Source organism: Trachurus trachurus, assembly GCF_905171665.1.
Source record: "Trachurus trachurus genome assembly, chromosome: 19".
NCBI classification, from domain to species: domain Eukaryota; kingdom Metazoa; phylum Chordata; class Actinopteri; order Carangiformes; family Carangidae; genus Trachurus; species Trachurus trachurus.
In genome coordinates this window covers 12,187,296-12,199,324 of record NC_139913.1, presented here as the reverse complement: position 1 = coordinate 12,199,324, position 12,029 = coordinate 12,187,296, and the positions used below count along the sequence as shown (strand labels likewise).

At 42.1% G+C, this 12,029-nt stretch overlaps 1 protein-coding gene across 1 annotated transcript; it reads right to left on the bottom strand.

Moving 5' to 3' along the window:
* Nucleotides 1-773: 773 nt before the first annotated feature.
* On the bottom strand, nt 774-3,979 carry tob1b (transducer of ERBB2, 1b). Its single transcript, XM_083994683.1, has 2 exons — nt 3,739-3,979; nt 774-2,890 (listed from the first exon to the last, which is right to left on the bottom strand). The coding sequence occupies exon 2, from the start codon at nt 2,726-2,728 to the stop codon at nt 1,715-1,717; it is 1,014 nt and encodes a 337-aa protein (XP_083850809.1). The 5' UTR covers nt 2,729-2,890; nt 3,739-3,979; the 3' UTR covers nt 774-1,714.
* Nucleotides 3,980-12,029: the final 8,050 nt, after the last annotated feature.

Sequence of the window (12,029 nt, the reverse complement as noted above, 5' to 3'; positions counted from 1 at the left end):
GGAGTCACAGCAAGGCAACACCCGACACCCTGGGACGATCCCAGCTGGTGTGACACCGGACCATCTGTGGGAACTGTGTGTGTTTCTGCTGCAAGGTGTGAGCATCAAATTGGGCTCAAAACACAACATTATTACGTTCAGGTTCTATCTGAATTAGACTATGGTGCAGGTATAATCATTTCCTCAAATTGTATTTAAAAAATCACTGCCGAAAAACATGAAACACAAGAAATTAATACAATTTGATTGTTCTGAGATCCGGCTCGATGTTTTGAAAAATTGATTTTCTAATTTGAGCGTTGAGCCAAAGCAACTGAGAAAGCTGTAACCATCTGTTTGTGGTGGCTGAGTTAGTCTTTGACCTTTGAGGAAGGAGAAAGTTGATGTTAATTTGATTTACCGGTAAATGAAACTGTCAGAGGTCTAGGATTTACAGGTTTAGTGGTGGACAACTTGTATCGTCAAATAAATACAGTGACAGAAGAGTAATTAATAGGTGCATCCTCCTCCTCCAGGCTAAAAGAGCAGGAAAAACACTTCAAGGAAACGTTCTTGTCACATTCCTCCAGCATCATCTCCTCCTCATAGCCGGCTCGCACTCTTGTAAATGCTGCAGTTTTTAAACACCACTGAATGTTTGGCCTATTCTTTAATTCATCACTTCACACAGCCCATGTGTGACCACAACAACACATACAAGCTGTTCTGTAGCAAACAGAAACAAAAACTCCTAATCTGTTCCCGGCTCACGTGACAAAACAAGCAACAACTGATCATGTCCAACTGTTTATTTTATTAAAAAGACCAGGGTGCAAATATGAAATTAAAAAAAATAAAGACAAGCATATCATTTTTAAGCATTTAATACAAACTTAATATAAACTATTTCAGTCCCTCTTGACATGTAAGACACTGACTCAAAATACTTCGTTATACTGTATTTTTTCTTTATCAAGTATTGCACAATGTAGGTACAAAATAGTCATACGATTACATTTTGTCTGTAGTATAGCAAAAATCTTTTTAACTCTTAACAGAAAATACAATTCATCTTTCAGAAAAAGCAAATATTCCTACATTTTAACTCCACCAAGGAATACTCTGTACACAATCTTCAGAATATTTCATGTTTTTTTAAAGATGGATTTCTTCAACAATTATCTTTAAAAAGGAACAAAAAAAATGAAAATAAGGAAAAGCTGCTGCAGCCATCACAGATCACTGGAGTAGAAAAAAGATATAAATGCAACACCATGTCATAGAAACAATATATACTCTGATATCTTACAAACTCTGTACTAAATTAAATTATACAATTAGAAAAAGACCAAGTAACCCACTTAGTAGTGCCAATTCATAAAAATCAGCCTTGTCTTACCACCTGTAAAATACTGTAAGAGGCCAAAAATGTAAGCTTGTATTCTTTTCTGTATTTTCTCAACATAGTAAAAAAAAAAAGAAAAATAATTGTGCTTGGTTGCCAAAAGGAAAAAGAAAAACAATGATGCATGTCAAACTGAAGTAACAAGCTTGGATGTGTTTGTACAACAAGCTTCGAGTAGAAACAAACTCAAGGGGGCCACAGTGGGAACTCCCTTAGGTACATGCTCTGGACCGACTAGACACTACATCCTTGAAAAGATTCTTCTAAGTGTGCGTTTTGTTTTTCCTTCTCTTTGAGCCACCATCATTCATAAATAACATTGTGATGAGTTTAGTTAGCCATCACTGGCTGGAATTGCTGGTTAGAATACTGCATGTTGCTCAGACTGAAGTTAAGACCATCCATTAGAGACTTGTCATTGAGGCTTCCGTAGGCTGTGAACATGTCAAAGGCATTGTTGTACTGCAAGTGGCCCAGTCCCAGGGAGCCTTCCCCAGGGAACATGGACCCGGGGCTGGCCTGGGCCTGGAGGCTGGGGAACACAAACTCCTTGGCATTAGGGGACAATGCAGAGGCTTTCTGCTGCTGCTGCTGCTGTCCCAGACCCAGCCCGTACAGCGAGTGCATGGATGTGGAGATGGCTTTCTGCTTCAGTAGGGTGTTGACATTCAGACCCAGGTTATTAGTGGGGGAGGTGCGGGCCGCCTTGTTGCTACTGCCACCGTTGTTGTTGTTGTTGTTACCACCACGGCCACTACTCTTCATCTTAGTGGATCCGAATTTTGTGGCAGCAAAGGTGGCAGTGGTGAAGGTTAAGGGCTGGGCGGAGCGCGTCATTAAGGAGGGGCTCACAGCAGCCGACTGCCCGAATGGGGGTGAGGGAGAGCTGGACTCTGAGGAAGCCCCGACAGGATCACTGATTGGCATGAAGACCTGGGCCTCGGGATTAAAGCTGTTCTTGATCTCCTTGTCCAGCTCTGACCCATTCTCATTGTTATCGTCCACATATAGCACCTTTACCGGTCCTTTCTCCCCAATCTGATAAGAAACCTCAAACGGGTCTATCCACACGCTAAGGTCCTGAGGGAGGTTGTTCCGGACATCTCCGATGTCCAGTCCGCTCTCTTTGGCTGCCTGCTCCACCACTGGGTCCACCTTTTCCCCCACGTGGATGCACCTGTACCCCGAACCTTTGTATGGCTTATCCAGATACCAGTGGCCTTCATATTTTTTCTTCAGCTGCCTCTCAAGCTCTTCGCCAAAGATATTCACACGTCGTCGTGGCAGTTTGTTGTACAAATAGGAAATAATAAAGTTGAGTGCTACTTGAATTTCAAGCTGCATAGCTGCTTCGGTGGCAAGAAATATTCTTTTTCGGTCACCGGGTTGCTTTTACTGAGCGTTCCAAAAACCTCCAAGGCAGCAGTGATGAATGCGAAGGAACAGGTCAGATTGAGAACTTGTCGCCAGAGAGGATATCCGTTCTGCAGATCTAGAGTCAGGATCCTGCTGGGACACAGAGAAAAACATTGAGACAGATGGCAGAGACACGCAGTACAATGGAATCAGACACCATTATTATCATTATTGTCATGTAGCCTAATTCGTATTGAGAATGTTCAATTACCCCCTCCCCACAAAAAAATAAGGTTGGATCTCAGCTGTACAATATCAACAGCTAAAAATAAACACAGGTCACTGGCCTCAAGACGGTATCAGCAGTGTGTGTTCCCCTGCGGTCTAATGTGACATATAAACGAAGCCACAGTTGACCTCTGCGAAGTCCGTGATGTGGGTGTGGGTATGTGTTATGTGTATGTGTGGTGGTGGTGGGGGTGGGGGAGCTGTCTATAGTCGCAAGATTTTTGGCACAGGGACATGTCGAGGCAGATCTCACAGTGGGTTTAATGATGGTTTTAAAACACAGGCCGTTCTAGTGTTTTCCTCAGCACCGGCGGTGACAACACATACCAGCCTGCTGTTACATAACCGCCATTCAAAGTCTAACCACGGCCACAAACCGCTCCAGCTTAGCTACTTGACGACATGACGACTCGCTAATAAAACAACGATTCACTCTCTGGTTACAACCGAGCTCCTAACAAGATTAGCATTTGCAGGCTAACATCGCGAAGGGTGTCAACGGCATTGTGCATATTAATTGGTTCTCAGTAACCAGCTCGCAGTGGCTACGTAGCATTTTATTAGCTAGGTGGCTAACTACAGTCCGATTCCGTCGACTGACTGCAACACCGACGTTCAATAAATAACACGTTCACTGGAAGATATCTTGAAATTAAATGTCGCTTCCCTTCGACGAATGTAATGGCGACGTTATGTTATTATTGACTTACATGGAAATTTTACAGTCGGTCTTCCCACAGCAGCCTCAGTCCGCTGGCTCCAACACCCAACTGCCTTTAGTGTTCCCACGGAGATGATATAAACCCGGTGTGGTCGATGCCGTGTTTCTGTTGTTGCTCCAGGCGTGTTTTCTTTTCTTTTTTTCCTCTGTGGGGTTCAGTTGAAGTCCTAACTGGCAGGAGACCAAGCTCTCACCCCACTGCCTGGGAGTTTTTACAACTCTACCCTTTAAATCCGGAGTGGTTTGTTTTTATAGTACTCCTCCGCCACGGACATGGAGGAGGTGGTGATGCGGCTCGCAGAGGTCAACATCCAGTGATGCGTTTCTATTGACTACACGCAACTACGTCATCAACAGCCACTCCATTCGCCGCTGTGATTGGACAACTCCGGGCTCAATGACCCGCAGGGTTCTATTTACGGTAGTGCTTTGCTTTTCATGTGCTTGGGACTATTTTGTTGGAGCAGGTTTTAGATAAAAAACCCATTATATTGCGGAAAACAGAGTTCCTGCTGTTGTAGTAGCTACAATATTCTGAAGTTAATATTATTGAGGGTAAAAGTAAGAAGTGTCTTCATGTCTGTTTCCTATTATGTGACCGTTTCTCCTGAAGCTGTTCTGCTCAGAGGTTGTTCTCTGTCATCATGACTCATGCACGAAACCGCCGGCAGAACAAGTTTGTTGAGATGTCGATGATAGTGTTAAATGGTGTGTGTGTTGTTGTGATTGTTGTCGTGGAGGCATGTGAGGTTTTGTTCCTCCTATCACAGAATTAAATGGAGCTGGATGGTCACGATGGCGGAGGGACACACCTGTCACTGGACATGTTCCCCTGCTCCTCACTGACATTTTGATGTTCCTCGAGCCAGCTGAGACTGAGACCTGTCTGTACCACTCTGTCCAGCACATAGCGGGTATACCCACACGCAGATGAAATAGTTCATTAACATATATTGCATATTACAAATAGAACTTATTAAAAATCGGAACAATTCCTTGGGTTGAAACATAAATCCAGCAATACAAATCTGTTTAGGTTTATGTTTATACTGATGTATATTACACAAAATAGGCTATTTGTGTCATGTATGTTGACATTATAAACATTGGGTTTATTCTGAGACCTGGAAATTAAAAAGAAAAACATACAGTAGCCTGTACAAACATATAGATAATCTTTTGTACATTTGCAGTTTTATTTGCATATGTAAACTATATGCTATAATAGACTCAATATATTAACAGTATAGTTGCTATATTTTACACTGTATACAGGATCATAATACAGGTATATTCCATAGGCTATAGTATGTGGATTGATTTTCTGTATGTCACAAACTTATATTTTCATATCCAAAGGATGTAATAATATGCATCATCACTCTTGATACAGGGACATGACACGAGTTTTGCGTGGGTAATCTCATAATAGCCAGGTATGTAAACGTTGTCATTCTTCTGTGAAAACCCCGTTCATTATAAGATCTGTAGACTGTGACTGAACTGATCCTGATTGCTCTCTCTCAGCAGCTGTGCACTGCACGGCTTAATCTCTTCCCTGTCAGGTTGAAGGCGACACCACAGCCTGTTCTTATCTAACATGGACTTCCGCACTGTGAGTTTGCACAATAAACACAATGCCACATGAATTATACAGCCAGGAGGGAGGTGGCAGCACAGAGAAGAGGAGGAGACAGGCTGTTCTTTAGAGAGAAACCCACACAACAGTATCCCCTGACTCAAAAACCTACTGAAGCACCGCAATTGATGTCTGTGAATATTTATAGGAGAGCTGCTTACAGGCTCTGTGGTTGGAACAGCAAGGGAGTCAATATCATTTTAGTGGCGTATATGATTGGTCTGAATCAATAATAATTCATTTAGAGAGTCTGTTGTCCAAGCTCCTCATATGTCATGAAAATAGAAACCGAACAGAATTTAAATAAATAAATGTCCTTCAGACTAGGGAGACTGGAGACAGTTATAACATACTGTATATGACATGTCTGTCTGTTCTCTGTGTTCAAAATCTTAATAGAGAAAAGCACCTTAGTATTAGCTAAATGGTGTCACTGTTATCTCTGCAAACATCTCTCTCTGTTTTACTCTCAAACACAAGGAGTGAAGTGTTACCATTCAAAACTGAAGTGATATTGAACAAAATGTGTAATTACAATAAATAAACATGACAAGAAGTCAAAGTTTTTTATTATTATTAATGGTATATTTTCTCCGTTTTGCTTTTGATTGTGTCAATCATAATATAATGTGAGCATTTAGAACAGAGAGAGGGTGCTGCCACTCATTTAAAGTCATCCTGGCCTCTGTATTCACAGTATAGCTGAAGAACAGCCGATGGCCCCCATATGCATTCATATGGCATTACTTGTTGTGTAGCACAATATGAGATTGATGTGTAACTCAAAGCCATGTCTTAGTGTCATTAACATCCGTTGTAAAATGTAGACGACAGGACAGATCTGGAGGACTGCAGGACCCTGAAGGCACCATGCAGATCTCTTCCCTTTCCAACCTCCAGATTGAGTCTCAGCAGGGGCAAAAGATGAACCCTCCCACCACCAAGGCGCTGGTGTGATAGATGACTGGACTTCAAACTAAACACACCGTAGGGGCCTTGGAGACACACCAAGGCCACTGGAGCAGGAAATGTGTGACTGAGGTTCAGGTGTGTTTCAGTTTGTACCAGGTTTCATTGCTATTCATTCAACAACAAGTCCATGTTCCCAGAGTTACACCCTCTCTCGCTGTGTTAGATTTGGCTGCGGGTGGTGGAACAACAGTCCCACAATCACCAGCTTTGTTGTTGTTGTCCAGCACTTTGGCTGTGGAGGAAGCTGCTCTGGAAGTGAGTCTGTGTCTGGAACCTGAAGGAAACCCTGTTAATGAGCTGAGATGTTTTAGCATGACTCATGCTGATTTTTCACTGAAGTCATTCCACATTATTATTGTTATTTTTCCCTCCTCACTGCACAGAGCTGTGAAATGCTGCTCTCACTCTGCACAGGGCTGTTCAAAGCCCCGATGGTCAGTGGCTTTTAGAAGAGATGGAGTCAAACATCAGTCTGTAATTTAAAATATCTGAATCCATAAAGCTACAAGAGAAGATTAAACAAACTGTTCAAATATTAAGAATGTTGACTTATGTGTGAATAATCCTGAGGGCTGACTCATCTCTCATGTAAATCATGGGTGTGACGTCATCTCATTGAGAATACCAGAGATTAAAGAGAAGCCACAGTTTCGCTTCCGAGCTGTCACAGTCACACCCTGAAAACACTTCAGGTCAAGTCAGTTCTTTCAGATCTGTCTTCCGTCTTTCGTTTAACCCAGAGTCACACCATCAGTGGAGGCAAACTAAATTAGTTAAATGTTTTGGGGCCTTTAAGGGTAAAAGGAGCCCCCCCCCCCCATGCCCCGTGATTGCCACATTAGGCCATGACAACTATTAACCCCTTTGATCTTCCATAAAGACACCATACAGAGCACTGCTGTTGCCCCTCAACCTCTGATGATGTGTGCCGCAGCTATTGCCTGCATGTCAGGGGATATCTCTAAATGTTGTTGTCTGGTTCTAATGGGCTTCCACTGTTTAAGCCACAGAGTCAGTCTATAATTATTAGCCATGAATAGAACATGTTAGCTATCGTTAAACTGTCATCCTCTCATCTTTGTGAGAGAGGGAGGATACCTGTACAGTAACTAACTCTGGTGATTCAGTGGAAGAATGGAAGTTATACCCACAATTTATTTGTAGAGAGAAGTCAAAGTGCTTAGTTACATTAGTTTATGTCATTTATCCCGTGTAACAACCCCAGAAACAACACTCAACCACATAAAGGAACATTATGAAGGTTTTGTTCCAGATCAGTGTAGTTCTGTCAGTGTGCAACTAACAAACTGTCAGTTTAGTGCAACACAGAGACCTCCTCTATAATGTAATCCGTACCGCCAGCAGCATTTATACCTACATGTACGTACACGAGCAGCCATTTCCCTGAGAGGGAATAGAAGTATTCATGCTGCGGAGCACCCAGTGGTTTCATATCTGAGCCAGCTTACGAGCTTTGACCCCTGGACAGATTAGTTATCAAGCCATCTGGAGGAGAAGGGAGGTTACACAATGGGGTGTCAGCAAATACCAAATACCACTCTGGTTTCATGGTGGAGGATTATATATTCAGCATGTGTCATTAATCAGCCGACAGGTCCCCTGACGGTGACGACAGAGGACGTGTCCCACCCTAACCCCAACCCTAACCCCATACTGTGAGATGAACAGTGTTTTCAGGATGAGACGCATGAGCAGGAAGTCGGGTAATGAGGAGTGCTGTGAATGTGTTTAAAGGGATAGTTCACCCAAAATTCAAATTTCACCCATTATCTACTCACCCTCATGTCGACTAAGGGCTGGGAAAAGTTTCAGGGTCCTCCGTGCCTTCTCTGAGTTACAGCGGGGCTCCGTGCAGCACTGCATGTCCATATGACGGTTGCGAACGGAGCTCGCTTTTCTTCGCCCAAAAAGACACACCAAAAAACATCCAAATACCTCCATAGTTCATCCAGTGTTGCTCTGCTGGAATCTCGCGCGATTTGCAGAGCCGTGAACTGGGTGTCAATGCAAATCGCGCAAGATTTGGACGGACCAGGAAGAGCAGTGCTGGGAGCTTCCGCTACAAACTAGCTTAAAACATATACTTATTTAATTTTTTTCGGAACAATTTCTCATGTTGGGGCTTCAATACAAGAGGGACATTACAGACGAGCACTATGGAGGTATTTGGATGTTTCTGGTGTGTCTTTTTGGACGAAGAAAAGTGAGCTCTGTTCGCAACCATCATATGGACATGCAGTGCTCCACGGAGCCCCGCTGTAACTCAGAGAAGGCACGGAGGACTCTGAAACTTCTCCCAGCCCTTAGTCGACATGAGGGTGAGTAGATGAAATGTGCTGCTGTTACTTGGTGTTTTCTCCACACTGTATCATAGTCCCGTATTTGTAAAATGCAAAAATCAGTCTAGATTTGTTACATCATGCATGGCTTTTAGATCTTGAAATGTTCTCATTCCACCATCTGAGCTTCTACTTTTAGTCTATAGTGAATCTGTCACATAGAGACACAAGACTGCGATGGAAGTAGTTATGTGTCATCTGTAGCCTCCTATTCCTCCTCCTCCTCCTCCTCCTCCTCCCAGTGCTGACAAAAACACAAGGTAAAGCCACATTTCACTGATGGATGTTGTTTGATAGAAGAACCCGACAGGCTGCTTGAGAACAGAAGAAGGGCCTGGTGCCGAGAGAGCAGTGCTGCTGTTCTGTATGGAGCTGCATCAGCTCAGTGCCATGGTCTCCAGGGAGGAGGAGGAGGAGGAGGAGGAGAGAGAGAGACTGTGACATTGCTCTGTGGAAGGGAAGAGTTACTCAGAGTTAGTTCAGTTCAGCTGTCAGAGAGAGTTTACCTGTCAGACTCAGTCAGTTCATTCAGGAGCTTGTTTCTGCAAACAGATATAAAAACTAAGACAACTTTTTAAAAGCATTTTTAAGATCAAGTACTCCGGTCTTTAAGTAAAAGTGTTCAGGGTTCAGTGGTGTAAATAATTCAGTTCCCATCCTCCAGGGTGTGGGCAGCGTCACGGCAACAGCCTGGAGCTGTGATTAGCTCTGGTACCTGATGGACTTGGAGGGATGTGACAGGGAAATGGTGAGTGAGTCCAGCTCTGTGTGAGAATCCATCCATCACAGATTTGATGATGCTCTACAATAACCTGCTTCTGTTGAAGAACCTGCAGTTTCTAGACTCATGTTTTTGGACTGTAGCTCAGCATCTAATAACAAACTCCCTCACATCCTGCTGGATAACCTGTGACCAATGGAAGTGAACCCATCTATAATGATACCACACATTCCTTAATGAAAGACCCCCCCCCCCCCCCCTTATTTTCACATTAAATACACATATTGTAGGAACCATTACTCCAAAAAATAAGCTCTCTGAAGAAACAGCCACTTAGTTTCTTACATAGTGATTAGGATCCCCACATTTATTTTTTATTCACATTTATTTGTAAAATGTCTGAATAATTACAAAGAGATTTTTTTTTTTTTAGATTTTTATTATTTTCAGTCAAGAAGAAGTTCACATACACCTGAAAAGTATTTGGTAGAATGCCTTTTAAATATTATTGTTACAGGGCAATCATTGAGGCTGGTCTTCACTATGACATCATAATTACATGGTTTGGCAACCTGTCTGGTAAACTTAAAGGACTAGTTCACCAAAAAATGAAATTCACCCTCATGCTCCAACGAAAGTCCAACGAAATCCTTATATGAGAGTCAAAAGCACCGCGCTATTGACTCTCATATAAGAATTTCATTGGACTACGAATCCTCCTCCCGGGTCTCCAGATGCACTTTGAGGAATAAAAAACTACTCCAGAGTATTCATCAGCATGAGGGTGAGTCAATAATGACTGAATTTCATTTTTTGGTGAACTATTCCTTTAAATCCCAACTCCAAAAGCTGAAAAAAAAATTCTGAAAAATAATTGGTATGCTGCCCCCCATCTTCCCTGTGTATGTGTGTATGAGTGGGGTGTGTGAGAATTTATGGGGGGGAATGTGCAATATATTGGTATATAGCCTTGCGCAAGATGCAACATAATGGCTATGATTGGTGTGATAGTTGCTGATGGGGGAATTAGAAAAGAAATTGGTGCTGTTTGTTTTGAGTTTTGCTAGTTTTAGATGTATACGCAAGCTACAGGATCTATCTTTCTATCTATCTATTGGGCTCTTGCTACCCTGTAGTGACACCTGGAGGAGATTGTGTGAAGCTCTGTATACCTAACCCCCCTGATGCTTTAACCCCAGACATCTTTAACTTCATGTCTGCGAAGCTCTGACGTTCTGTGGCCATGAAGGTCTGAAGCTCTGAAGATCTGAGGCTCTTGTGCTCTACAGCTCTGAGGTCCCAATGATAAAATCACATCACATTAACCGCTAACAGTAGGACCTCACCTGTTACACATGCCACAGTGCATGATGGGAATGCTCAATGATGTTTGTTTCTATTTCTGAGAACAGTTTCTATTTGTTTTTGTGCAGTTCACTTCACAGTGGGTTCAAATAACAGTTAAAACTGAAGTAGCACAGAATGACTGACTCATGGTACAGTGGGTGAGTAGGTAGAGGGATGAGGACAGAAATAGATCTTGTGTGTGTGTGCGTGTGCACAGGGAACTCCAGCTGTGTGTTTGTCACCAGGGACAAAATATGTAAATAGACGACAGACAGCTCAAACACACACTGTGTCTGTATGTGTGTGTCAGTTAGGGGAGACTGGGGACAGTTGCAACAAGGGACGATTGCAGCAAGCCTTATTTCTCCAATCAGAAACATGCTAGAGTGACGACACTCACACTGCACATTCACAGTTAGACCCTCTACCCACCAAGAATAGAGAAGGCATATTCAGCATCTGCTCCTGCTTGTACTGAGACAAAGTTGTTTTAAGGGTATGAAAGTAGCTTTTTCTTGAGCTGTATTTTTGTCATACTGATCTTCTAAGAGAATTAATCCAACCTAGTTTGATAGTCAATAAAACCACTGTTTTGTTGACTATCAAATGACATGGTCAGCATGTGTCAGTGTCATTGTGTCTACATGATGTTTTGTCATGGACGGTTGCAACAACTGCCATTTGAATATGGAAGCACTTATGCAAATGCAAATGTATAAAATGGAACATTTTTTATTAAAATAGGAACAAAATAGGCACGTTTATTCCTCATGATGAACAGAACAGCCAATTATATTAAACAATGAGAGACGCTTAAGATAAACAAAACAATTCCCCAGATAACTTCTTATAATGAAATCTGCAATAGCCTAGTGGTATCTTGTTCTATGGGACAAAAGTAGCCACATAGTATATTTTCCTATGAAAATTGGAGAAAAGTTAATTTATTTGATGTCATACAGTGAATAAATCATCCAAAAGTAGAGTACATGTTTATAAAAGTTTTTTTTATTGCAAATAGTTCAATTCTTCTTGTCTCACACTGAGCTATTGAGTTTTATTACCACTGTTAACCTCTGCACATTGACTCAAGGCATATGTTCTACACAAAACAAAACTCCAACTGTCCTCTGATAAATATTACTAAATAACTAAATAATACTATAGTATTATTGTAAGACAATAACAAACATCTAAAATTAATTAGTGAAATTTAATGTGTGTTTAATATGTTGCAACCG